Below are 26,605 nucleotides of genomic sequence, written 5' to 3'. Positions count from 1 at the left end.
GCGAAGAGTTGACTCATTGGAAAAGACCCTGATGCTGGGAGGGATTGGGGGCAGGAGGAGAAGAGGACGACAGAGGATGAGATGGCTGGATGGCATCACTGACTCGATGCACATGAGTTTGGGTGAACTCCGGGAATTGGTGATGGACAGGGAGGCCTGGCGTGCTGTGATTCATGGGGTCGCAAAGAGTCGGACACAACTGAGCGACTGAATTGAACTGAATACCCTCAAAGTCCATCCATATTGCTACAGACGACAACACTTAATTCTTTTTCATGGCTGAGTATTGTTCCATGTTGTGTGTGTACCTATACGTATTCATACACCACATCTTCTTTATCCATTCATCTGTTGATGGAAGCTTAAGCTGCTTAGATGAAGTAATCTTAATAAGAATCAGGCAGGGTTACCAATGATCTATTCTCAATAGTTCTGACTTAAACCACTAAGTAATTTCTTATGGGCCCTTCAGCCTAGAGCTCCGTGATTCTGTGTGTTCTGGTTATCTATTTCTGCTGACCAAACCACTCCCAAATTTAGTGGCTTAAAAAATTAATTGTTTCTCATGATTATGTGGTTGGTTGGCTCAGTTGCTGGTTCTCCCTTCAACTTCCCACACGTGGTTCAGTCCAGTGCTGACTGTGGCTGAAGTCATTTGAAGGCTTGTCTGAGCTGGAGGACCAAGATGGCTTGCTTACGAGACTAGTGGAGCCTGGCTGTCAGCTGGACTGTTAGAGCACTTCTGTGTGACCTCCTGTGTGGTTTGTTCTTCTCAAAACATGGTGGTTGGGTCTAAGAGGGAGGATCCTGAGATGTCAGTGTTCCAAGAAACCCAGGCAGAAGCTACAAGGCTTCTTATGACCCTGCCTGAAAATCCCAGAACATTGCTTCTGCCACATTCTGTTGGCCAAGGCAAGGGATTAAAGTGAGTTCTGGTTTAAGGAAAGGGAATTAGGCTTTACCTCTTGACATAGAATGAGACCTCCACTGGCTTGGGCGGTAAAGAATCTGCCCACAGTGTGGGAGACCTGGATTTGATCCCTGGGTTTGGAAGATCCCCTGGAGAAGGGAATGGCAAACCATTCCAGTATTCTTGTCTAGAGGATCCCCATGGAGCCTGGTGGGCTCCATGGTGTCTCAAAAGTGTTGGAGACAACTGGGTGACTGACACTTTCACTTTTATTGACATAAGTTGCAATATGAGAGTAGGGTCTGTGTTTTGACTATCTGTCACACTGCGTGTCAGAAAAAGAGCATTGTCTAGGGGAACAGGAATACATAATTATGAAAGGCATGAGAGGCATGACAGAGCAGTAGAGAGGAGTTATAGAATGCTCCATATGTATGAATGAATTGTCCAGCCTTGTCGATGAGGACTCCATGCATGCTAGGGAGCACACACTGAATGAACCCCTCTCCATGGAGGCCTGGTGGTACCCCACAGAGAGAGACATTCCCATCGGCTGGCTCCTGCTTTGCATTACCACACTCATATTACAGATGGCTGAAAAAACGCCTGGTAAGGGGTTAAATAGCATAGGCACATATCTGCCTAAGAGCTACCCAACCTTGTATCCTACTCGTATGAGTCGATGAAGCTATGTTCACAAATTAAAGCTGCACTTTATTTCATAAACACAGTGTGTGAAATAACGTGTCCAGCACATTTGCTTCTCAGCTCATGTCGTGGAGGTGCTTGGAGAGGCTGTACCCGTGGAGTACCTTATGTGCTTAGGGTGGACACTTTCTGGTGTTTGAGAAAAGGTCAACTTCTGTTCAGATGCTTAAAGCCCTAATTGCGTCCTTTTGCATGAATTAGGAAAACAGCTGCCCTGTAAAGCACACTGAGTCGCAGGTGCCTGGGTTCCAGCTGTAGAGTGTGGCTGATCTGAATGCATGGGCTGACAGCTCCCTCAAGGGTTGTTAGATTGGTTTTCACCCTGGTTGCATTGTTTCCTTCCTTCCCAAACACCTCTCTCTGGCTCCCTGGAGATTCAGATTTGTGTTTATCTGTGCTGAAAATTTAAAGGCAAGAGAAACAATGTTTCAAGCTATTTGTTATATAACCAGAGGCTGTGCCAGGAATGAATTAAGCTCTGCATTAGACATATGTTAAAACCTCAATCTCTGGGAAAGGTTGGAAGAATATCCCTAGGCAAGAAGAGATTGATAGAAGTTTGAACCAGAATACCACTATGTGGGATGAGTACTCTGTTGACTTGTTAAATGGATACGGAAGCAACCTAGATGTCCATCAGCAGATGAATGGATAAGAAAGCTGTGGTACATATACACAATGGAGTATCACTCAGCCATTAAAAAGAATACATTTGAATCAGTTCTAATGAGGTGGATGAAACTGGAGCCTATTATACAGAGTGAAGTAAGCCAGAAAGAAAAACACCAATACAGTATCAGTTCAGTTCAGTTCAGTTCAGTCGCGTCTGACTCTTTGCGACCCCATGAATCACAGCACGCCAGGCCTCCCTGTCCATCACCAACTCCCAGAGTTCACTCAGACTCACGTCCATCAAGTCAGCGATGCCATCCAGCCATCTCATCCTCTGTCATCTTCTTCTCCTCTTGCCCCCAATCCCTCCCAGCATCAGAGTCTTTTCCAATGAGTCAACTCTTTGCATGAGGTGGCCAAAGTACTGGAGTTTCAGCTTCAAAATCATTCCCTCCAAAGAAATCCCAGGGCTGATCTCCTTCAGAATGGACTGGTTGGGTCTCCTTGCAGTCCAAGGGACTCTCAAGAGTCTTCTCCAACACCACAGTTCAAAAGCATCAATTCTTTGGCGCTCAGCCTTCTTCACAGTCCAACTCTCACATCCATACATGACCACTGGAAAAACCATAGCCTTGGCTAGATGGACCTTTGTTGGCAAAGTAATGTCTCTGCTTTTGAATATTCTATCTAGGTTGGTCATAACTTTCCTTCCAAGGAGTAAGCGTCTTTTAACTTCATGGCTGCAGTCACCATCTGCAGTAATTTTGGAGCCCCAAAAAATAAAGTCTGACACTGTTTCCAGTATACTAACGCATATATATGGAATTTTGAAAGATGGTAATGATAACCCTGTATGTGAGATAGCAAAAGAGACACAGATGTACAGAACAGTTTTTTGGACTCTGTGAGAGAGGGAGAGGGTGGGATGATTTGGGGGAATGTCATGGAAACATGTATAATATCATATAAGAAATGAATCGCCAGTCCAGGTTTGATACAGGATGCTTGGGGCTGGTGCACTGGGATGACCCGGAGGGATGATATGGGGAGGGAGGTGGGAGGGGGGTTCAGGATGGGGAACACGTGTACACCCGTGGCGGATTCATGTTGATGTGTGGTGGAACCAATACAATATTGTAAAGTAATTAGCCTCCAATTAAAGTAAATAAATTTAAATTAAAAAAAAAACAAAAAATTAAATATAGTCTTGTGGAATGCTAGGCATAAGAGGATCCTCAAGATGCCGCTTATATAGGGCCCATATTTTTATACCACCAGGAGGGCATCTGGCAAGGTGAGGGCCATGGAAGGAGGGATGGGGGAGAGAGAGAGAGTGAGGATGAGGCACCGCGCATATAAACCTCAGGGTGGTGGACAGAGTTTGGAGGAAGAGGAGCTTCACTCTTGCCTGATTTCGTCCACATAGGTCATGCTAATCAGGGGAGACACCTCCTGTTTTTCAGCTCCTGATGAAGAGTCCACACTCTCCGCCCTGCAGCCGAGGGTGTGCCTCTCAGTCACACTAATGTAGACCTACAGTTTACCTTCCCTCTCTTTTGCCAGCGGACATTGTGAGAACTCCTACTGTGTTGCCAGATACTGTGTTAGTGGAGGGATGGGACACAGGAGAGCTCACGCTGGGAGACAGGCAAGTAACATCATTACAGATTATGGTCAGTGTTTTGGAAAACCAGGGTTGACAAAGAATAATATGCGGTTCCAGTTTCATGTAGGATGTTTGGGAGGTCACAAGTGATCCCGAAGTTATTGGTTGAACTTTGACATATATCCTGTGGTATTTTTAGTTTTCTGAAGTTGCGTGTCATTAAGGTCCAAATTAAAACCAGTCTGGCCTTTTCTGAGCCCAAGCCTTAGAATGCCAAATGCACAGCAGTCCTGGGAGATGGTGGAAAGCTGGCGCCGACGGCCAGACTCCTCTGGCGGGCACTTTGCTCATCGCCGCCTTCTCTCCTCAGGGAAAGGAGACGTGTTTGGAGATGTGTTCTGGAAGGAAGCCACCCTTGCCCAGTCCTGTGCCAATGTGAGGGCCTTGACCTACTGTGACCTCCATGTGATCAAGCGGGACGCCCTGCAGAAAGTGCTGGAATTCTACACAGCCTTCTCCCACTCCTTCTCCCGGAACCTCATTCTCACCTACAACTTGAGGAAGCGGGTGAGTGTGCAGTTTCCGTCTCTTTTCTACCAAGAGCAGTCTCTGTGCTCTTAGGATAACCATGTGGGCTGAGGAAGTCCTTTAGCTGTTTATTTAAATGGAGTAGCTGACTCTCTAGAGGTTCTGCTTGTTGCTTGCTCTTTGGAGCTTTTGCTATAAAATGAGAGAGAAAAGGACGTTACTTGATTAAAAGATGGATTGATTTTGGTGCAGAAGCGTTTGCTTCTGAGTGTGTCTGTGGGCTTTTCCTCAGTAAAATCCTCACCTTCTAGCATTTTGAAAAGATGAGTTTTTTTAAAAAAATGAGGTTGTTAGTCAATAAAATGGTTGAGTGGGATCACTTAATTAATGTCAACTTAATTCTCCCTGCTGATTAGAGCACACTAAATGGTGTGAGGCTGTTAGCCAGCTGGTAATAATATTTTTTTTAAAAAAAGATAGGAAAGTGAGTCAGTTGAGTCCAGAAAATAAGAGATGGGATTTGATTCTCTGGAGATTATTTTATATACAGATGTCAGTTTAACTGACTGAGAGATGATTTGTGGTTTTAAGAACCAGAAGATCTCTCATCTGAACTTGTTACTTTCACCCTCAAATCATCAGAATTGCTCCATCTGTCTCTGCAAGGATTAGACAATGTGTCTTGTACTTGGGTTTTCATGACCGATGTTCTTGCATTTCATTTATCTCCTTTGGTCAAGCAGGTAGCTCTCCACCTATAGACTTCATCCAGGAGGACTGTCTTAGGAATCTTTCCAGAAATGACCTCGTGATCTCCCCCCACCCCTCAAACTGCTCCTCTTCTCATGGTCCCTGTCTCTATTGTCTGTGTCGCCCTGGGGCTCCAGGTTGGAAAACGCTGCCATCGTCCTCGATGCTTCTTCCCTGCCTCCCATGCCTCCGTTTACTCATCACATCCCGTTGCTTCTACCTGTACCCTCAAACCTCAGTCCACACTGCTCTCCTCCCCAGGAATTTCCCTGAGCTCTTGGACCACAGCACCCCTGATACAGCATCTCCTCCATCCTGGACCAAGCAGTAACACACTCACGCCTTGTGCGTCTCCTCAATGCAGTGCTTCCTCCTTGGCCACTCATGTGACCATTGGGATGACGTCATTCCCCTCTGTAAAGACTTTCTGCCCCACTCTAACCACAGCATGATGTCCGCTCACTCCCGCACGGTTTATGTGGCTTTCCACATCTGGCCCAAACCTAACCCCTAAGCCCCAACCCCAGTCATTCTTCCCGCACCCACCACTCTCACCAGAAAAATGACCCATATGGTTCTGTAAACACGCTGCACCCCTTCAGAGCACCATGTCTCTGCATGGGCTTCCTGGCCTGGAATTCTTTTCTCTCAAACCCTTCAGTTCAGTCATACAGTTGTGTCCAACTCTTTGCAACCCCATGGACTGCAGCACGCCAGGCTTCCCTCCATCACCAACTCCCAGAGCTTGCTCAAATTCATGTCCATTGAGTTGGTGATGCCATCCGACCATCTCATCCTCTGTCATCCCCTTCTCCTCCTGCCCTCAATCTTTCCCAGCATCAGAGTCTTTCTCAGCACCAGAGTCAGTTCTTCGCATCAGGTGGCCAAACTATTGGAGTTTCAGCTTCAGCATCAGTCCTTCCAATGAATATTCAGGATTGATTTCCTTTAGGATGGACTGGTTGCATCTCCTTGCAGTCCAAGGGACTCTCCAGAGTCTTCTCCAACACCACAGTTCAAAAGCATCAATTCTTTGGCACTCGGCTTTCTTTATAGTCCAACTCTCACATCCATACATGACCACAGAAAAAACCATAGCTATCACTAGATGGACCTTTGTCAGCAAAGTAATGTCTCTGCTTTTTAATGCTCATATCTTAAGGGTATGCTGAAATATTTATTTGTTCATAAATCCCATACATGCCAACTGAACTAGACTAGATGTATAAAACTGAATTAACACTCAGCTCCCTAGCTTCATGAAAAGAAAAGGAAAAAAAAAAAAGTGAAGTCGTTCAGTCATACTTGACTCTCTGCGACCCCATGGACTGTAGCCTGCCAGCCTCCTCTGTCCATGGGATTTTCCAGGCGAGCACACTGGAGTAGGTTGCCATTAGCTTCAGGAACCTCAAGTCTAATGGAGAAGATGCACACAGGAGGGATAAATGCGATACATGATGCTAAGTACCCTGAATGTGATTTGTACAACGTGTTATGAGCTCATAAAGGAGGAAGGCAGCTAAAGGAGTCAGAGAGAAAGTATTGGGGGTGGGTGATGAGACCTGAGCTGAGTCTTAAAGGATCAGTTTGCTAAACAAAGGGAAGTTTGAGTCAAGGCACAAGAAAGGAAACAGCCTTTTGCCTTCCAGGTTTTTTGTACAAAGTTCCAAACACTTGTCACTGGGCTATCGCACCAATGTGCTTCCACTTGTTTTAAATTCCTTGACTTGCATTGCCCTGTGAGTCTCTGCTCAGAGATCTGGGAGGGCAGGGGCTTGGTATCCCAGTGCCTAATCTAGAACGGGGAATTTAAAAAACATCTGGGGATGGCATGGAGAAAGAGATGGGAGCTCTGGGTCTCAGCATCTACATCATAAAATGTGAGGCTGTGGCTAAGATGATTGATGATTTTTATGGCCCTGTGATTGGAAAACTGGTCATTTAAATTCCAATGGGGAATGGGCAGTGGGGGAGAAATGTGCATTCACAGTTCCTCCTTGTTTATCTGCGAACATGGAATGCCTGCTGCTGATACTTTTAGCTAAGTGGATTCTCTTAAAGTCTGTTATTTGATTGATTCCTTCTTTTATGAAAGCAAGCTGATTATAATCAGCTTTCAGTGTTGCTGGTAATATAGGATGGAAAAAATGTACAGTTTGGGTTATTTGGAGGACTAATCATCTTGGAATAATTGTGGATCAAATAAATCTATCTTAGAAAAACAAGGACGGCAACCAAAACAACAGCATGTCAGTGGTCAGATTGTTTTTGTAAGTGCAGAATGATAGACAGCTCTGCAGAAGAGGAGGCTCAGGGGGCCGTGTTTCTGAAAGGCTGTTTGGAGAAGAAGTTGGCATGGTCTGTATGGCCACGGGGCACAGAGGAAGAACCAAAGCTGTAGACAGTATGAGCGAGACCTCGGAGAAGATCAGAGCTGCTCAATGAAAGCAGTAGGTATCCGGTTTCTTGTCCTGAAGGTGTTTAGGCATCCTCTGGAGACCCCCTCAGAAACACTGTGGAAGAGACTTAGTCATCCGATGGAGAGTCAGATCAGTTGACCTTCAAATATCCTTCCAATCTCAAATGCCTATAAATCTGGTATGGATCTGAGAGAATTTTAGTGAGTTCTTTTCTATAAAGAGATAGCCATTCTTTTTCTTGGAAAAAAAAAAAAAAGAGGCTTGTCGTTTTGGTATATCCATTGTAGTCTCTCATTGTGTCCTTCTGAGAATTAATTCCTAGTTACATAGGGCATAGAAGATGAGAACATTACATGCATGAATCATTCTTGTAGCTATTTTTTTTCTGGCCAAGTGAAGTGTATGCTTGTGGCTGTTTCTATCTTGGCAAAATCGAGTGTGTTATTCTGCAAAGATGCCTGAGAACACGGTGCCTTTGACATGGGTTTGGGGAGTTGTTTGGTCTTGTGGACGCCCTGCAGTGCACGGCAAGAACTCTATCCAGTCTCTCCTCCATTTCCCCACCACCCTCATTTCACAAATGTGACATTGTATAGAAAGTTCACAGAGCTGGATGAGTAAGGGAAGAACTGGAGCCAGAAACGACTCACTGGCCAGGTTTCTCTCTGCCTCTCACAGCTTCATGGCTGACCCTGGCCTCTGTATCCCAAGCCTCACCCTCTCACCCCTGAGTCCATGTGTATGAGCACCCTCAGCCTTTGGCACTGCTCTTGGGATCCAACTCAGGAAGGGGTCATAGGCAGTGATGAAGGGGGCAGAACCTGAAGGCCAGTCCAGCGTTTTGTTGACCTTGGGTTTTCCTTGTCTGTGGGCTCTGAGCCCAGTGAGACCTCAGTCTGCTTCTTGCTGTGCCACTTTGTGCTTCTGAAAGCCCTAAATGCTGCCTTCCCCATCTGTAAAATGGGGCTTATGGAAAGGTCTCCTTGTAGGATTATTGTGAGGATTAAGTAAGATAATACTGCAAAGCTCCCACACACAGAGTTTGGAACATAGTGCATACTCAATTAAGTTGTGAGTTACTATTATTTGTTGTGTCCACTGGACACTCTTCTTTCTTGTTTTATGCTTCTACCTTTGTGTGTAGAGGGTACTCATTCTCCAGAACATCAGGGCACTCTCTCTGCAGCATGTTCTGTGGGGTGGATGTTACCCCCGGGATCTCTGCACCTCTTGCAGCCGAGGGGCCAGCTGCTCTGGCCTCCTTGTCCCTTTGCTTTGGTCACTGGTGGGTTCGGCCCTCACCCAGTCTTTTGGCCAGTTCCATTCATGGAGGGAAAGCTGAGGTTGTTCTGACCTGTTGAGTCAGTCACCAGGGCATCTGTGTCTTGTCAAGAGGAAAGCACAGCTTCCTCCTTTCTTCTGAGGGAGGTGGCATATTGTCGTCCATGATAAAAAGGGGATAAAAGGTCCCCATCCCAGACCCTTGGCTTTCTAGGGTATCAGGCTCTCCGGACATTTTCCTACCGGCAGCTGGAGCTTTGCACACTATTAATAGTAACATTGTTACCAACTCCAGTTAGTCACAGTGTCAGTATATGTTTTATGTCAGCTTATTAAATCTTCAGAACAGCCTTCATATCCCAGTACCAATACCACTTCTCAAGGGAATAGACTAGGGCCCCACGGAGAACAGAATCACGTTTCCAAGGTCACCTGGCTTGTAAGCGGCAGATTGCAATCTATGCACATGCCCTGCTCCCTGGTAAGCAGCTCACATCCTGTGGTGGGGCCCTGGTTATGTGTGGTGCTCAGCTTTTCCATGTGAGCATTCTCCTGCGGCCTCTGCTTTCTCTCAATCTGTTGACTTTTCAGAGGTGGCACACTTCAGTTCAGTCACTCAGTTGTGTCCGACTCTTTGTGACCCCATGAATTGCAGCACACCAGGCCTCCCTGTCCATCACCAACTCCCGGAGTTCACTCATACCCACGTCCATCGAGTCAGTGATGCCATCCAGCCATCTCATCCTCTGTTGTCCCCTTCTCCTCCTGCCCCCAATCCCTCCCAACATCAGAGTCTTTTCCAATGAGTCAACTCTTCACATGAGGTGGCCAAAGTACTGGAGTCTCAGCTTTAGCAGCATTCCTTCCAAAGAAATCCCAGGGCTGATCTCCTTCAGAATGGACTGGTTGGATCTCCTTGCAGTCCAAGGGACTCTCAAGAGTCTTCTCCAACACCACAGTTCAAAAGCATCAATTCTTTGGCGCTCAGCCTTCTTCACAGTCCAACTCTCACATCCATACATGACCACAGGAAAAACCATAGCCTTGACTAGATGGACCTTTGTTGGCAAAGTAAAGTCTCTGCTTTTTAATATGCTATCTAGGTTGGTCATAACTTTCCTTCAGAGGTGGCACAGTTTGTCTCCGCTGCTGCTAAGTGGCTTCAGTCGTGTCCGACTCTGTGTGACCCCATAGACGGCAGCCCACCAGGTTCCCCCATCCCTGGGATTCTCCAGGCAAGAACACTGGAGTGGGTTGCCATTTCCTTCTCCAATGCATGAAAGGGAAAAGTGAAAGGGAAGTCGCTCAGTCGTGTCCGACTCTTCGCGACCCCATGGTCTGCAGCCTACCAGGCTCCTGCATCCACGGGATTTTCCAAGCAAGAGTACTGGAGTGGGGTGCCATTGCCTTCTCCCAGTTTGTCTCTGAAACACCACTCATGGCCTTTGTTGTTCTCTAGCACACTCCAAAAATTGTACAGTAAATCACAGTCATATCTCAGGTTGTGAAACTTGAGAAGGTTTCCCCCCAAAGTGACAACCATGCTGTTGCTGGGTGTGCCAGGGAGGCATGGACCAGCAGGTCAGCCTGGCCAGTGTTAGTAACTAAGAAGAGTTAAGGACCTGGGTTTGAACCCTGGTGTGACTCCTGACTAGCTGTGTGCCCTTGTGCAAGTTACTAAAATAGCCTAAGCCTCAGTTTTCTCATCTGTAAAAAGGGTCTAATAGAATTCCCTCCTAACTAGGTTTAATGGGAAGATCACATACATTAAAACAAAACACACACAGTTGACACCTGTAGGAACTACTCACTATAACCTTCTCTTCCCCACCACCCATTCTCTCCCTCCACCTTCAGTCTGAGAAGTTCTGCAGAGCAAAGGAGAGAAGTTCTGGGTTCACCCTTTGCCCCACTCTTTATAACCAGACCCCTTCTTCAGTCGATGTTTCACCTGGGCTCTATTCTCCTTGTGACCGGAGGGGAGCTCTCACCTCCCAGGAGCTAGGAGATCGGTCCTCCTGCTCATTGTTGGACAGTAGTAGAAATGGACCACAAGTAACTGACATGTGCAGACAAGCAGTTGGGTAATTAACAGCCGTCAGCGCATGGGATAATTGGCATGTAGGTTATTAGTAGGGTGGTGCTCATTTTCTGTGTGGGAGGCTTTATTTTTAAAGCCAAGATTGTTGTGCTTTTGAGCATGTTTTGCATCATGTTTGCATATAGTAATTTGTTCCAGGATAGATTTTTTTTTTTCCCTTGGCTTGATAATGTCTCAACCTAGTGAGTTTGGGAGGGACCTAGGACAATAGTTACTGGTGGTTTCAAAGCAGGAGCCTCCTAACGCCTGTTTTCTAAAACGGAGGTTGCCATAGTGAATTGTGATGAATACTATAAGTACATTTCTAGCCCACTTTAACCAAAGGGCATTTTATTAATATTCTGGAGAAGAGGAGATCAAAGCTTGGAGGCTTGAAGAGAGCTTTGGCTGTAGCTGGCATTGGAAAGCCTTGCAGTTTCCTCCCCAAACAATTTCTCATGGAAGGTTGGTAAGAGGCGAAGACAGACTGCAGAGCCAGGTGCTTGGAAATACATCCCCTTCCTCACTGCATCACTAAGTTTTTAAAATGATCTCTACACAGCCCATATTTTCCTTGTCATTCTTCCACAGTGAGGGCTTCTGTGGAATGAAAATCATCTATTAAACTGTCAAGCTATAAAGATCATTTTAAAATCGGGGTGTTGAAATTAAGGGTGGGGAAGGAAAGAGATGGGTGTGAGTGATAAGACCATAATTCTTTCAGGACAACAAAATATAAATCAAAATCAAGTCCCTTTTCTCTTCAAGAGGATCAGGAGTGATGTTTAGGGACCTGTGAGGCCTTCTGTGGATTTTCAGGGATCCTCCCTAGTGCCCCACCCTCAAGCATATGATCACAAAGGTGAGAGATAATGACAGGACCCCATGCTTCATTATGTATAAATCTGCAGCCATTTCCAAGGACACAGTAAAGTTCTGGAAGAAGTATGAGGTTTAAAGCTAGAGCCTCATACCTGGACTCAGCCACTTGTTAGCTGGGAAGGCGGGAGCAGTGAGGGAGGAATTTGAGTAAGTACAGCTATTCTTCTTCTGTGGGTTCATCCTGTCTGCCCCACAGGGTGGCTGTGGCAGGATGGTCAGGTGGAAGGCACAGGCCCTTACAGGTGGTAGGTACACAGTCAGGTGAATTCCCTCCCATTATCTGTAGGCATGAGGGCTGCAGAGCAAAGGAGAGCAGTGGCTGTAATAGTTTCGCTCATTTGAAAAGACCCTGATGCTGGGAAAGATTGAGGGCAGGAGGAGAAGGGGACGACAGAGGATGAGATGGTTGGATGGCATCACCGACTCAGTGGACATGGATTTGGGTGAACTCCAGGAGTTGGTGATGGACAGGGAGGCCTGGCATGCTGTGGTTCATGGGGTCACAAAGAGTTGGACACGACTGAGCGACTGAGCGACTGAACAACTGAACTGAACACTCATATGGGGGCAGTAAGTAGTGGTGGCTACATATAGACTCTAGAGTAAAAAGTTCTTTTCAAATCCTGACTCTGCTTTGTGACCCTGGGCCCATTACCTAACTTCTCTGGATCCCAGTTCATTCACTGTTAACATAGAAGCAGTGATCATACCTTAGCAGGGTGCTTTGACCTGTTCTCAATGTTATGTGTTGCTATCATTATTGTTATTGGTGAGCTTAGCTTTTCTGGAAATGCAGGGATCCTATCAGGTGCTGAAAGTCTTAAAAGGGGAATAGGGGCTAAATTTGAACAGGTAGAAATCTCCCAGACAGATGATTCCAAGGTCTGTCCCTGGGCCCCTCAAGTTGTACCAGAGGACCAGGTGATTCGTCAGGGAGGTTTGGGAAAGAATGGCGCTGCTGGGCTCATCACAGATCCGATTTCCTCCCAGGACAGAATGGAGGGAGGAACTGGAAGAGCTCGGTGTGGGGGAGGTGGGGCTGGAGGGGCGTTGTAATTCATCTTAACCCTTATCAACATCATGTCAGTGACACAGCGTGTTTACTAGGAGTTAGAAAGGATCTGGCTACTGCAGAGGACTGACATGCCAATACAATCCTTTGGAGATTAATGTACCTTCCTAATATTTTCTTAGAAGTATGTGGTAATTAATGATAATAACTAGGGTGGTGCTAAAGAGTCCCAGACTAGGGGCTCATCCCCAGGTGAGCAGGTTGGCATCGTGAAGCCTCAGATGTGTAGCCCAATATTTCTCACATTCATTTGGCCCCTGAACACTTTCTGAATTGTACCAATTAGTATCTGTTTTCTATTTTAATACACCTACTAACATCTGTCAGAGTGAGCGTTTTGCAGAGCATCTTTGGGAAACAGGAACTAGACGATCTTTAATCTCTCTTGTGGCTCCAGTGGTCAGTGACCTGCAGAGTTGATGAGTCTTGTCTGTGAAACATTAAGAAGCCAAAGACACTCAGCGGTGTTGGGGGGGTGGGGGGCTGCTTGCTGGGTCCTCAGTGAATCCTGAGCAGAGATTGCTGGCAGTCTCCCTGCTTTCTGAACATCCTCCTAAACTCAGCTTTCCCTCACTCCCTACAAGTGCCCTGTAGCCCATTTGATTTCTAAAGGGCAGCCAGCCTTACATTGTCAAAGAGCATTTGACAGCACATTCTTGCTGGTATAATCCCATGGACAAAGGAGCCTGGCAGGCTGTATTCGGTGGAGTCACAAAGAGTAGACCCTACTGAGCACACACACGTGCTATTAGGAGGCTGCTGAGACATATTGTCTCCTTGACTTCCGATGCCTTCCTTGCAAGTGACTTTCTGGTTATTTTATTGGCTCGGTCAAGTTTCATGTTCCTACCTCATCTGTCACATGTCTGTGCTTCCTAGTTCCCATTTAAATGCTCCTCCTACTCTTTAAAATTGTTTCTTTGGCTATGAGCTCATCCTTATAAAATCTGCCAGTGAGTCATGGAGGTCTTTATTCTAGCCCCTGTTCCCCTATAACTGGAGAGTCAGGATTTCAAACTAGGCTGCCTGTCAGAATGCTAACTACCTTCTAAGATGTTAGATTATGGAAACAAATGTTAGTTCAACCCCTTGGGACGCCTGCATCAGGAGCTCACACACAAGTCTACCCCAGCCCAGATGTCCATGCAGATGGTTGTTACTGTGATGTGTGGCATGGAGCAATCCAGTTTTGATGCTTCTCACAGCAAACTTTGTTGGTTGTAATTTACTTGCTACCAGGGTCACTTAATGGTCTTGTCCTGCCCTTACTTAACTTAAACTTCTCAGGTGAATCCACCAGTGGGCTTGGACTCCATATGTCTTCTCTTCAGTCTCTCTGGTATTGGTGAGGCCCCCTGTCCTTTTGATCCAATAAGCGCTGGTCACCTCACTGATATCTCTCATTATACTTCCAAGTAACTCTAAGCTGTGGGCCTTTCTAGAAGCTCCTTAAGGGCTGGGCCTTGTCTGACTAACTCACCTCTGTCCTGATCAATTCTCTTAGAGCTTGGTACAAGTGAAGAAGTGAAGTCACTCACTTGTGTCCAACTCTTTGCGACCCCATGGACTGTAGCCTACCAGGCTCCTCCATCCATGGGATTTTCCAGGCAAGAATACTGGAGTGGGTTGCCATTTCCTTCTCCAGAGGATCTTCCTGACCCAGGGATTGAACCTGGGACTTCCCACATTGTAGGCAGATGCTTTACCATCTGAGCCACCAGGAAAAAATGGTAAACATTTAAAACTAAGTGAATGAGTGAGTGAATGAACAGATTAGCTGACCAACCAGACAACCAACAAATTAACCTACAAATCCATCAACTTATTGGGCACATGCCTTTCTCTTGTTATTATTTAGATTTTTGAAACCTTGACTGTAAGATGGCATCCATAGAGACACCTCCCTTTCTTTCTACCTCAGAAGCTCTGCCCATAAATCCCACACCATAGCCTAAGGGATAGTCATCTGACTCTCTCTTTTCCCTATGCCTGATGCCAAAATCTTGACCTCTGTGCACCAATGCTGAATCAAATCTCAGTTCAGTTCAGTCACTCTGTCATGTCCATCTCTTTGTGACCCCATGGACTGCGGCATGCCAGGCTTCCCCGTCCATCACCAACTCCCGGAGCTTGCGCAAACTCATGTCCATCGAGTTGGTGATCCATCCAACCATCTCATCCTCTGTCCTCCCCTTCTCCTCCAGCCTTCAATCTTTCCCAGCATCAGGAGCTTTTCCAGAGAGTCAGTTCTTTGTTCTTTGCATCAGGTGGCCAAAGTATTGGAGCTTCAGCTTCAGCATCAGTGCTCCTAGTGAATATTCAGCACTGATTTCCTTTAGGATGGACTGGTTGGATCTCCTTGCAGTCCAAGGGACTCTCAAGAATCTTCTCCAACACCGCAGTTCAAAAGCATCTGTTCTTCAGTGCTCAGCTTTCTTTATGGTCTAACTCTCACATCCATACGTGACTACTGGAAAAACCATAGCTGTGAGTAAACAGACCCCTGTCGCAAAGTAATGTCTCTGCTTTTTAATATGCTGTCTATATTTGTCATAGCTTTTCTTCCAAGGAGCAAGTGACTTTTAATTTCATGGCTGCAGTCACTGTCCGCAGTGATTTTTGGAGCCCAGAAAAATAAAGTCTGTCTCTGTTTCCACTATTTCCCCATTTGTCATGAAGTGATGGGACCAGATGCCATGATCTTAGTTTTCTGAATGTTGAGTTTTAAGCTAGCTTTTTCAGTCTCCTCTTTCACTTTCATCAAGAGGCTCTTTAGTTCCTCTTCACTTTCTGCCATAAGGGTGGTGTCATCTGCATATCTGAGGTTATTGATATTTCTCCTGGCAACCTTGATTCCAGCTTGTGCTTCATCCAGTCCAGCATTTCTCATGATGTGCTGTGCATCTGCATATAAGTTAAATAAGCGGGGTGACAATATACAGCCTTGATGTACTCCTTTCCTGATTTGGAACCAGTCTGTTGTTCCACGTCCAGTTCTAACTTTTGCTCCTTGACCTGCATACAGATTTCTCAGGAGGCAGGTAAGGTGGTCTGGTATTCCCATCTCTTTAAGAATTTTCCACGGTTTGTTGAGTCAAATCTCAGGGACAGAATTTTGGGTGAAATAGGAAAGAACACTTTTATTTCTGTGCCAGGCAAAGTGGGACACAGTGGGCTTGTGCCCCCAAAACTATGTGTTGCAACCAAGAGGATTTGGTGAGGACTTAGATAGCAAGGGTTCAAGGGTGGGGTTGCTGATAAGATCATGGTGTGTGTAGGGTCTTCATGCCTTTAATCTGGCCTCAGGTGATCTCTTAATGAGCTTCTCTATTTTCCTTTTAATCTGGTGTTGATTGGCTTTCTCTGGAAAGCCAATCTTTGGGGTCTTCTGTAAAGATACTGTTCTGCATATCCTTGAGGAGGAGTCAGATTGCCGCAGCAAGGCTGCACTATCCTTTCTTTTTTTTTTAAATTTATTTATTTTAATTGGAGGTTAATTACTTTACAATATTGTATTGGTTTTGCCATACATCAACATGAATCCGCCACAGGTATACACGTGTTCCCCATCCCGAAACCCCCTCCCTCCTCCCTCCCCGTACCAAAATTGTTTCTTGACTCTTCCTCCCTTGTCTCTGTGTCCTTCTCGTCCCTGATTAGCAACTGTTTGAATCTGCCCTTTGGGACTCAGGGAAGGTCATGGAGGTAGGAGTCTATTCCCTACAAATAAGAACTGGGGGACACAGGAAGGCTTCCACACTCAGGAGCCCCACAGGGTCCTGCTCGGTTTCACACCTCACGGACAGGGCTCAGAGATGACTGGTTCAGGGGCTGATACGTAATCAGGAAGGTGTTCTTGCACGGATAGCAGGAAAACGGTGAATCGAATCAGTAAGACTCGAGAGCAGAGGGTCTACTGAGGGAGGCACTAGCCAGTCTCCTAACTCCACAAGTTGTTTTTTCTTGCCCTTTCCCCACCTGGTTTTACCTATGAGGAGGCTTCTTGAAGACGTCAAAAGGGAGTTTGTCCCAGACTTACAGTCTACTCCACCTTTTTGGAGGTATCTAGAGACCCCATAAAGAATTGGATCGACATGGACTAGGACAGGCTTCCTTGGTGGCTCAGACAGTAAAGAATCTGCCTGCAGTGCAGAAGACCAAGGTTTGATTCCTGGGTCAGGAAGAGCCCCAGAGAAGGAAATGGTTACCTACTCCAGTATTCTTGCCTGGAGAATTCCATGGACAGAGGAGCCTGGAGGGCTACCCACCCCATGGGGTCAGGTCGCAAAGAGTTGGACTCAACTGAGCAACTAACACTCACTTTCACTCACTCCATGGACTAGGAAATGATGCTCTCTTTGGGGAGCGTGAGCTTGCTATCTCTTCTGTACCCAGCAGTGTTGCAGGGACCCAGAAATTCCTCAAACCTTTTACTTTCCAGGCTTTTACATCCACCTGACTGTCCCTGAGCTGCCTATAGTAGCAAGAGCCTGCATATTTTCTGTGGTAGATTTTATTTTTAAAAACTCCCTTGCTACCAGCAGCAAGGATGCCAAGGATGGTGCCTTTTTCCTTGGAGATCTATTTGCAGACAGCTCCTGCATTTTGCTGCATTTCCCAGCACGCTCCTTACAAATACTTAAGCCAGACATGAAAATAGCTTCTGGTTCACAGGGTATGAATTTTTAAAAGAGGACACTTGGTTGTATTGTCTCAGGGAAAAGCCTGCACTCCTTCCGCTGGAGCACATCATATATTTGGCGCCTCCTGTTGGTGAGGTGTAATAGTGCATCTAACCTTGCACTCTAACCAACTGGATGCTGAGAGAAATGAAGCAGGTCCCAGAGACGCAAACAGGGAGAGGGCCCAAGTCAAATTCTACAGTAGATGATGGAGGGTGGGAAAAGGACATGGAAAAAGAAGAAAAGGCATGCAAAGTTAGGAAATGGCATAAAATAACTAAAATCCTTGGTGACTGATGTTAATTGGACTTACAGTGGTGACCGTTTTGCAGTGATCCAAATACTGGATCATCATACTGCACACCTGAAGCTAATAGAATGGCGTGTGTCAATTATATCTCAATTAAAACAATACCGAGACTCCCAACAAAGTACACCACTCAGAGCTCTAGCTAGCAGCAGGCCATGCAGTACATCGCCAACCTTTCCTTCCCTAAAGTCCCGTTCTCAAGCACTTGGAGGAATTTAGCCACAGGAATTTGATTTATCTTGATTTCATAAGCGAGATGATGAAATGATTATATAAGGCTCGGGGTGGGGGTGGGGTCTGAGGCGTGCCGCTTTCTCTGACATCCTCTGTTTGATTTTTCACTTGACTTGGGAAGACTCCAGAAAATTTGCTCCGAGTGGAAGCTGCTTTCTTCTGCCCTAGGACAGCGAGGGTGTGGAGCAAGGATTGAACTGAGGGGAAAAGAATGGGGAGTGAGAAATAAAGGTGAAGCATACCATGACTGGGGAGTTTCAGGAGCAGATAAGTATGATTTATTGAAGAGAGGAACCTGGTCCTCGCCCTGCTGAACTCTCGCACAGGGAGGCAGATGCCTCTGCGAACCCCAAACTGTGAGCTGGGCTGGAAGGAAAAACCCAGGGCAGAGCGGGCATGCCAAATTCAGTTTTCCCGTCCTTCCGCCTCAAGGCCAGATGAATCCAGCAGCAGAGTGGCTTTGTTTCACTGTTGTGTCTCACTGTGTGTCGGGGCAGCTGGAAAGCCGCCAGGGTTTTCATCCTGGGCTTTCTGTTTGATCACCTCCTAATTCTGCCCTGACGTTCCTCTCAGGTTAGAACCTGAAACGGGGTGCGTTCGGCTCAAGGCTTGTTGACTGGTGTTGGCGGCAGCTTCTCATTATGTGGTCACAGAGACAAAATGCCTCGGAATCTGTGATCAGTCCCTTCAGTCACTCCACATCCCCCAGCCCCAACTCACCTGCCGTTGCAGCGTCCTCCCCTGCAGGGGCGACACCCCCTGTGCTCCATGCTCCCTCCTCCCCCCTCTGCCACCGCTCGAGTGTGCAGGGCCCACGGAGGGGCTGGAGCACAAGCCTCTGCCCCTTTGTCACCGCATGGGCCTGGACTACCGTGTCCTTCTGCGGAGCCAGGCTCTGTCTGCCCTTGGGCATGCACACCCTTCTCACAGCCTCAGCTGGAAGTCTGCAGGCTTCCCCGTGGGCCGGGCTGCCTGCCAGCAGTGTTGCTGTTGTGGGGTGTGTGTGTGTGTATACTCTCATGCACACATGCATCCTATTGATGACTAGTCTTAAAGGAGACAGACAGGGAGAAGAGAGCTGGGTAATCCAGCACCCATTTCCGGCATCGGATCACCCCAAGCAGCTCGTTTCTTCACTAGCTGGGTCTGCTTTGCTTGGTTAGGGAAGTTTTTGTTTGTTTTTTCTTCCTTTGCATTAAAGTCTAACCTGTCATCTGCAAGCTCAGAAACCCTGTCACACGCCATGTGGTGGTCAGCTGTTGTTCATCTACGTGTGTACTTTATGGAGGGTAAATGTCCTCATTTAGGGCCGTTTGCTTGAGCCCCGGATCCCTCGTAGGCTATGAATAGGTGAGGCAAAGAGCCCCGGGGAGGATAGGAACCACTGTGCATGTCATGCACTCTGAGTGCAGGGCCTTCTAGGCAGGGGCCTTTCATGACAGTTACAAATAATCCATGCCTACAAACCTCCCCCCACTGGGTTTCTATGGGTTATTTATGATCCTGAGGCTTCAGGAGACAAAAGACCCTCCTCCACTGAGACAGAGGGAAGCATGTGTCCAGGGCACATACTGGACTGCGAGGCCAAGGCCTGCCCCGTAGAAAAGCCTGGCCTCCACTCCCTTAGGCTGTCAGAGGCATTTGGACACCAAGTTCCACTTGTTTACTCGATTCCACTTTGAGTGTCTTCTCGGTTATTCACACACATCCTGCATGGCCTGGCAGACTCAGATTTCCCTTGTTGGCTGGACTTTCCTGGGGTAAAGCATGCCATCAGACCAAAAGCATCTTGAGGTGGTACACTGTGGCTCCCCCCATCTCCCCACGCACACCCACATGGGGGATCCCCAAGTGTGTTAGTTTCCTGCTGCGGCTCTGATACAGATGACCACACACTGGGTGACTTAAAATAAGAGGAATTTATTCTCTCACAACTTCTAGAGACCCAAGGCCTGAAAGGATGTCAGCAGGGCCCTGCGCCCTCTGATGGCTCTGGGGGACAATCCTTCTTTCCAGCTTCGGATGGCTCCTGGCGTTCCTGGCTGGTGGAGGCCTGACGTCCATCTCTGCCTCTGTGTGGCCTTTGCCTTCTCCCTCTTGTCTCACTTGTAAAAACACCAGTCATTGAATGTGAGGCCTTAAATCCTGGATGGTCACACCTCGAGGTCCTTAAGTTAATTACATACACCAAGACCCTATTTCCAAATAAGGTCACGTTCACAAGTATTAGGATTTAGCACTTGGATATATTGGCAGGAGGGTGGATGCGGCTTCACTCGCACGCCTCCCTTTCCTCTTCCTCATCTGCCTTCTCTTCTTCCTCTTTCTGCTCTTCGTCCTTCTTCATCTTCCTCTCCGCTCCCCTTTCCTCCTCTCCCTTCTTCTCTCTCTCGAGTACCTTTCCAGCACAAGATTGTTTTTTTCCCATAAGTAATAGTCTCGTGTGAGTTATGTTTCTTCTCCTGGATGGTTCTTGGGATAAAGTCCAAGTTATTTGGTTAATCCTTTGAGTCTCCGGGTAGAATATCATTTTCCTTTGCTTTCTCTTGAGTGATGTCTCCTTTGAATCCTGTGAAATTCTCTGACATAGAGATTCACAAGGCACAGGAAGCATCGAGATCACAGGGATGAGCTTTGTGTCAGACATTAGAGAGAGCTTCCTGCTGGGAGAGGTGAGGAGAGGCGATAAGTAAAAGACCTAAGTGGGTGATGGACTCCCCTTTCCTGCAGATGGTTAAGAACAACACTTTGTTGGTTATCTAGCTCTGATCTCTGTCGCTTTCTTGTTCTAAACCTTTGATGGGTCCTTGCAGCCTCAGAATAAAGTCCAGACCCAGGGGTCTCCTCTAAGCCCATATTCCAGCTGCAGTACAAACTGTATCTCCTTGCTGTTGTCCTCCGCAGCTCCCCCAGTCACACATCCTGCTGTGCGTTTACTTTGTCTGTGTCCTCTCTCTCTGGATGTCCCTCCCCTACCTCGCCACCTCCCTTCAAACCCAAGCCAGCCTCAAGTCCAGCTTGGACTCTCTTTCCCACTTCTCAGTCTACTTCCAGCTAGAATCCCTCTCTCCTCTCATTTGTCTTTCTCTGCTGTTCTGTTTGTCCTTTAAAGAAGCTGTCACTCATAGTTTCGTGTAGAATAATGAAAAAATATATAATTTTTCCTCTGAATGTGGAGGAATGTATTTTCATTCCTTGCGTTTCTTCACCTAGTGCCTGGCACTCAGTGTCTGCTAATCTTCGAACCCCTGTCTCCCGCATTAGCAGGCAAGTTCTTTACCAGCTGAGCCATAGTGGTTCCCTCTTTGTCATATAGCCACTAAAACTGCTTTCCTCACATGCAGGAGGGTATCTTTCTGCACAGCCTTCCCAAGGCTTCCCCCAAATGCAGTCTCCTAAATGTGATTGTGGACTTTCCAACAGCTCAGCAGCCTCCTCATGGGCCTGCTGTCTCTTCTGCTCCACCGTAGGCCAAATCCTAACCTAATCCAAGTAGCTGTCCCTCCCAGACAACCCGTCCTTTCTCCCAGCTCCCGATTTCCTGCCTTTATCACATCAAAGAGGGCCTGGGAGGGTTGGATCCCACACGGAACCCTCCCCTCTCTGGAGCCACAATTCAGAGATGCTTCCTCCATAAAGCTCTTCTCAGGAAACTCCTCCCTGCCAGCTTATCGCCACCACCCCCCATCATCGCTCTGGGGGCCCCTGGGTGACTCAGTGGAGCAGGGCATCTTGAGGAAAGTATCTTGTGCCCTGGACTATTGTCGGGACCTGGGTTCTACCCCATGTATTTCCACTAGGGCAAGTTGTTAACCTTGATGTTGTTCATTGTAAACTGAGAACGTTAGGTGAATGCTAATACTTTAATCAGCCTTATCGAATTTGGGTTCTAAGGGTATCTGCCTACCCTCTCTGCTCTGGAGAGCATGGATACAATGTCCTGAGCCTACAGAACTGGCAGGAGGCCTCTACCATCTTGGCACATCCGCGTCACCTGTCCCTGCTTGACTTGTAATTCTCATCTGTATCCTTTGATTCCCCATAATCCCATCCTGGCCTGGCTGTGAATGGGACAAAAAGGCCACTCCCTACAGCTTAAGAGATTTTAAAGTCCAATTAGAAGACCATGATTCTTTTCCCATGACTTGGCTTACAAAACTGGAGATTGAGGAGGAGAGCCTTGAGCCTTGAGCCTTGTCCCTGGCTCGGTTTCTACCAGGCCCAAAGCTGTGTCTGGTTTTCCCCCTCTGTGCCCCAGATGAGTTTGCCAGGACCTGCTCGTTGCTGCCCTGGGATGCAGTCAAGTCTACTGAAGCAACAGACAGGGTTACCTTCTGCTTCAAGCTCGATCACGTGTGCACATCTCTGTGTGGGAGTACACACCCCTTTGGATGTCTACGCCCACTTCACTTTCATATATTTTATCTCATCTGATCCTTGCAATAACTTTGTGAGTTTGATGCTGTTATTTCTCCTATTTTTCCATATGCAGAACCTGAGGCTCAGAGGAGTGAAAGGTGGGTTCAGTTCAGTCACTAGGTCATGTCCGACTCTTTGCGACCCCATCCGCTGCAGCACGCCAGGCTTCCTGTCCATCACCAACTCCCAGAGCTTGCTCAAACTCATGTCCATCAAGTCGGTGATGCCTATGTGGCAAAACTAGAACTGGAACTCAGATCTTCCAAGTCCCAAGTCCTTTCCACTAGCCCACCCAACCATGTGGGTCTGCAGAGGGGGCCGAGCAGCCTTGCTTCTCCCTCGTACAAGGGCCCTTGAGAACGTTGCACTGACAGGAGGCCGAGGAGAGCTGTGTCTTCCCCAGCCTAGGTTTGTAAACTAGAGTCTCTCAGTCTTCAGGGTGCACACAAGTCAGCTCTGATCTTGTTAAGATGCAGATTCTGGTTCAGCAGGTCAGATTCAGGGAGGGGTCAGAATTACATCCCTAACAAGTGCCCGGGTGGTGATGCCTGTGTAGCCAGCTGTCGACACTTTGAGGATCACGCTGGCATGGCAGGACTGTAGGCAGCCCTGGCTGACACATGCAGAGGCGGAAGGATGGGAAATCTGTGTCTTCCCAGGCCTATACCTGGGAGTCCACTGTTCTTCCCCAAGTGGCCGAGGCTGTTGAGAGGCTGAAGGGCGCTGATCCCTGGGGTGAAGAGGGCGAGCTCCTGTGTAGAAACACACTCATGGTTGTCACCCAGGGCTCAGATGGTGAAGACAGGTGGTCCCGCAGGGGCCAGAGTCAGATAGGTGTTAACAGACATGGGTTCAGTCCCTGGGTGGGAAAGACCATCTGAAACAAGGCACAGCCACCCACTCCAATATTCTTGCCTGGAGAATCCCATGGACAGAGGAGCCCAGCGGGCTATGGTCCATGGGATTGCAAAGAGTCAGACCTGACTGAGTGGCTTAGCACTCGTAGGATGGGCCAGGACGGTCTCCAGTACAAGGGCGTGAATCTCCACTGGAAGGCCCTGTGCTTGCTGATCTTGGCCCGGGGAGCTCCCCTCCCAGGGGAGCAATGTGTTTTGGCACAGTGACGATTATGCTTATGTAATTGATATAACACCATAACATGTTGTTATTGTTGGTCCTTTTTATTACCATTTCCCAGTACTGAGTTTCTTCCTAGTATGCAGCCCTGTGCTAGGCAGTGTTTCTAAAACAAGTCTAAGGATTCAAGGGTGAGGATTATGTTTTGAGGATTATATGTATCTGTACGTAACAGTCACTCAATAACTCCTCCGTTAACCGAGGATTTCTTTCTCCCGATCTTTTAAAAGAGGCTGTCGGTGAGGCACATTGAGTGTGGTGCTTTTGTTTTGCTTTTGGGGAATGAAGTAGTGGAGGTCATGGAATAAAAAAACCCAAATACCCACCCTCCCACTCCATCCCTGGAGTCCAGCTGGACTCAGGAACCTGGCGTGGTGGGTCCTGCTGGCCTCCTGTGCCTTATATACAGTACATCACCCCAGGGCCTGGACTCCTTGCAGCTGTGGCCCCTTGGCAGAGTGAAATCAACTCTGCCCTGGAGCAGAGCCAAGGCATGCTCTGGCATGAATTCTGCTTTGCATCTCATTATTCTGGGTAGATGCCTTTTAAGTCTGGTGACCATAGTTTCTCAACCAGCCTACATAGCAAAGGTCTTTTCAGCTACTTTCGGGAACAAATGGACATCTGAAAATAGAGCTTGAATATGCCAAATACAGAATTTCCATATTTTTTTTAAATGGGGAATATTTATAACTTGGCTGCCCCAGGAAATTGAGGGGATACAATGCACCCACTGGGCTTTGCCCCTACGCCTCAGTGGTAAAGAATCTGCCTGCCGTGCAGGAGACGTAAGAGACCGGGGTTCGATCCCTGGGTCAGGAAGATTCCTTGGAGAAGGGAATGGCAACCCACTCTGGTATTCTTGCCTGGAAAATCCCATGGACAGAGGAACCTGGCAGGCTACAGTCCATGGGGCCGCAAGGAGTCAGACACAGCCCAGCACGCACATACAACGCACGCCTGAAGCACTTCTTCCAGGAGATGCTCCGTGACCCTCGTGCTCCCCATCCAAGTTAGTTTTCCCATCAACTTTTACTCAGTGCACTCTGTTTTCCCTTCATAGCCTTAAGCAGTGTATAATTTTAAATGTACAATCTTTGTTTGAGACTTGCTTCTGAGAGATGTTTTCTCCCCTGCTGTATCCCCAGTAATTAATGGTACCTGTGTGTTGCAGGCTAGGCCCCTCCAGCACTAGGCACTAGGCGGTGGTTCCCAAGGTATGGTCCCTGGCTGCAAAGGCAAGTTCTTGGCCCTACACTCGATCTATTGACATAGAATCTCCAGAACCGGACCCAGAAACCCATATATTGTTAACTCCTGTAGCTATCCTAATGCCCCTAAATCTGAAGAACCATTGCCTTGGGGTCTGGGACCAGTTCTTCAGTGTCACACAGCATGGGTTAAGGAACAGCCTTACATGGGCTGAAGGTCAGTGAGAGAGGTGAGACATCTCAGAGAGAGGTGAGGGGACATTCTGGGTGCTCATTCCAGTGGAGGGACCCCATTCCCTTGAGCATCTTCCCCCTTATACAGCAAGGGAGAGAGCAAGCTGGTAATGAAGGGCCATAGAAGGGCCTTGGCACAGACAGGCCAGGGAGCTAATGGATTACAGGAGTGGGCTGGGAAAGCTTCCCTGGTGGCTCAGATGGTAAAGCATCCACCTGCAATGCAGGAAACCTGGGTTCGATCCCTGGGTCAGGAAGATCCCTTGGAGAAGGGAATGGTAACCCACTCCAGTATTCTTGCCTGGAAAAGCCTTATGAACAGAAAAGCCTGGTGGGCTACACAAAGAGTTGGACATGACTGAACAACCAACATAACACATAAAAGGGAAAGCTAGCTGCCATGCACCTGGAGAGCCCTAGGGCCCAGGAGAAGCTGTAGACCCTGCTACTTCAACAGAGCAGAAGCCCCAGCCCCTGGGAAGCTGAGCTTAGGTGCAGCCCTGCCCACAGGGAGAGGGGGAAGCTCCCAGTCCCAGCTGGTTCACTGCCCAGGCTGTGCAGAGTGAGATCCCTGGGGCAGCTCTGCTCACAGCTCTGGCACATAGCAGGCACTCAAGCTCTTCAGGGTGAGGAAGTAGGGTTTCTTCCAACTCTGAGGCTGATCCTGCTTTTCTGAGGTTTGGGCTGCTCACCAGCAGACTCCTGGCTACTCAATGACCTAAGTATAACGATCTCTCCTGATGGGCAGGCCAGAGGCTGCATCAGCCCAGCCTCGCACCTGAAAGCAGGCGCTTGTGTTGGACTCCGACTCCTCACTCCTGCGCTGTCAGCCTGGCTTCCTGGGAGGCTTTGAGGGTTCTCAGTCCCACCGCCCTGGTTGTAACCGGCACCCCCAGGCTGCCCGGCCTACTCAGGCCAGTGGGCAGCTCTAGTCCCTCTGCCCCGGGACTGCCCAGGTAGAGACAGTGACTGGGAGTGTTTCTTTGTACCCCAGTGGAAGGGCTGTCTAAAGACCTGAGCCTCGAAGGCTTTCCACGAGGCAGGCTGACCCTCCAGGGAGGGCTGCTGCTGCCTGGATCCCGCTGTCTCTCCCAAGAGCCTCTCCTAGGGCACTTCCTGGGGCACTCTGGTTGACTTTTATTGCTTAATTAGAAGTCTCTGAACAACTGGAGGGAAACTGATTACACTGTGCCTTCCCTGCCACCTAGAGGAAACAGCAGGGGCTGTCTCAAGCCCCCAACCCCAGGCTCTCATCTCGTTATTCCCCACGCCCCTTGCTTTGGCCAGAAGTCCACATTTCTCCTTCATCTTTTGTAAAGTCATCTCTTTATCACATGAAACATATACCAATGGCTCCCTTCCTTGACCCTTAATTTCTTCTCAGTGCTTTTAAATCTCTGTCTTCTTTATTTCCTTCCTGCTGCAGTACATTTTGGGGACCCACAAATAAGTGCCATCAACAAAGCTTTTGAAATATTTCTGTATATCCTCCACCCCTAAAGACACAGACAATCATACACACAGACACA

The 26,605-nt window shown here is 47.8% G+C and overlaps 1 protein-coding gene across 2 annotated transcripts in view; it reads left to right on the top strand.

Annotated features, from left to right (window-relative positions):
• KCNH1 (potassium voltage-gated channel, subfamily H (eag-related), member 1) overlaps positions 1-26,605 on the top strand; it is a 438,757-nt gene that overhangs the window by 335,115 nt on the left and 77,037 nt on the right. For both annotated transcript variants that reach the window (XM_010833882.1, XM_010833881.1), the window contains exon 10: positions 4,207-4,403. In XM_010833882.1, the coding sequence (XP_010832184.1) occupies positions 4,207-4,403 (197 nt within the window). The remainder of the gene's footprint in view (positions 1-4,206; positions 4,404-26,605) is intronic.

Source organism: Bison bison, unplaced genomic scaffold (genome assembly GCF_000754665.1).
Source record: "Bison bison bison isolate TAMUID 2011002044 unplaced genomic scaffold, Bison_UMD1.0 scf7180017863955, whole genome shotgun sequence".
Lineage (NCBI taxonomy): Eukaryota > Metazoa > Chordata > Mammalia > Artiodactyla > Bovidae > Bison > Bison bison.
This window is presented reverse-complemented; position numbering and strand designations above follow the sequence as displayed.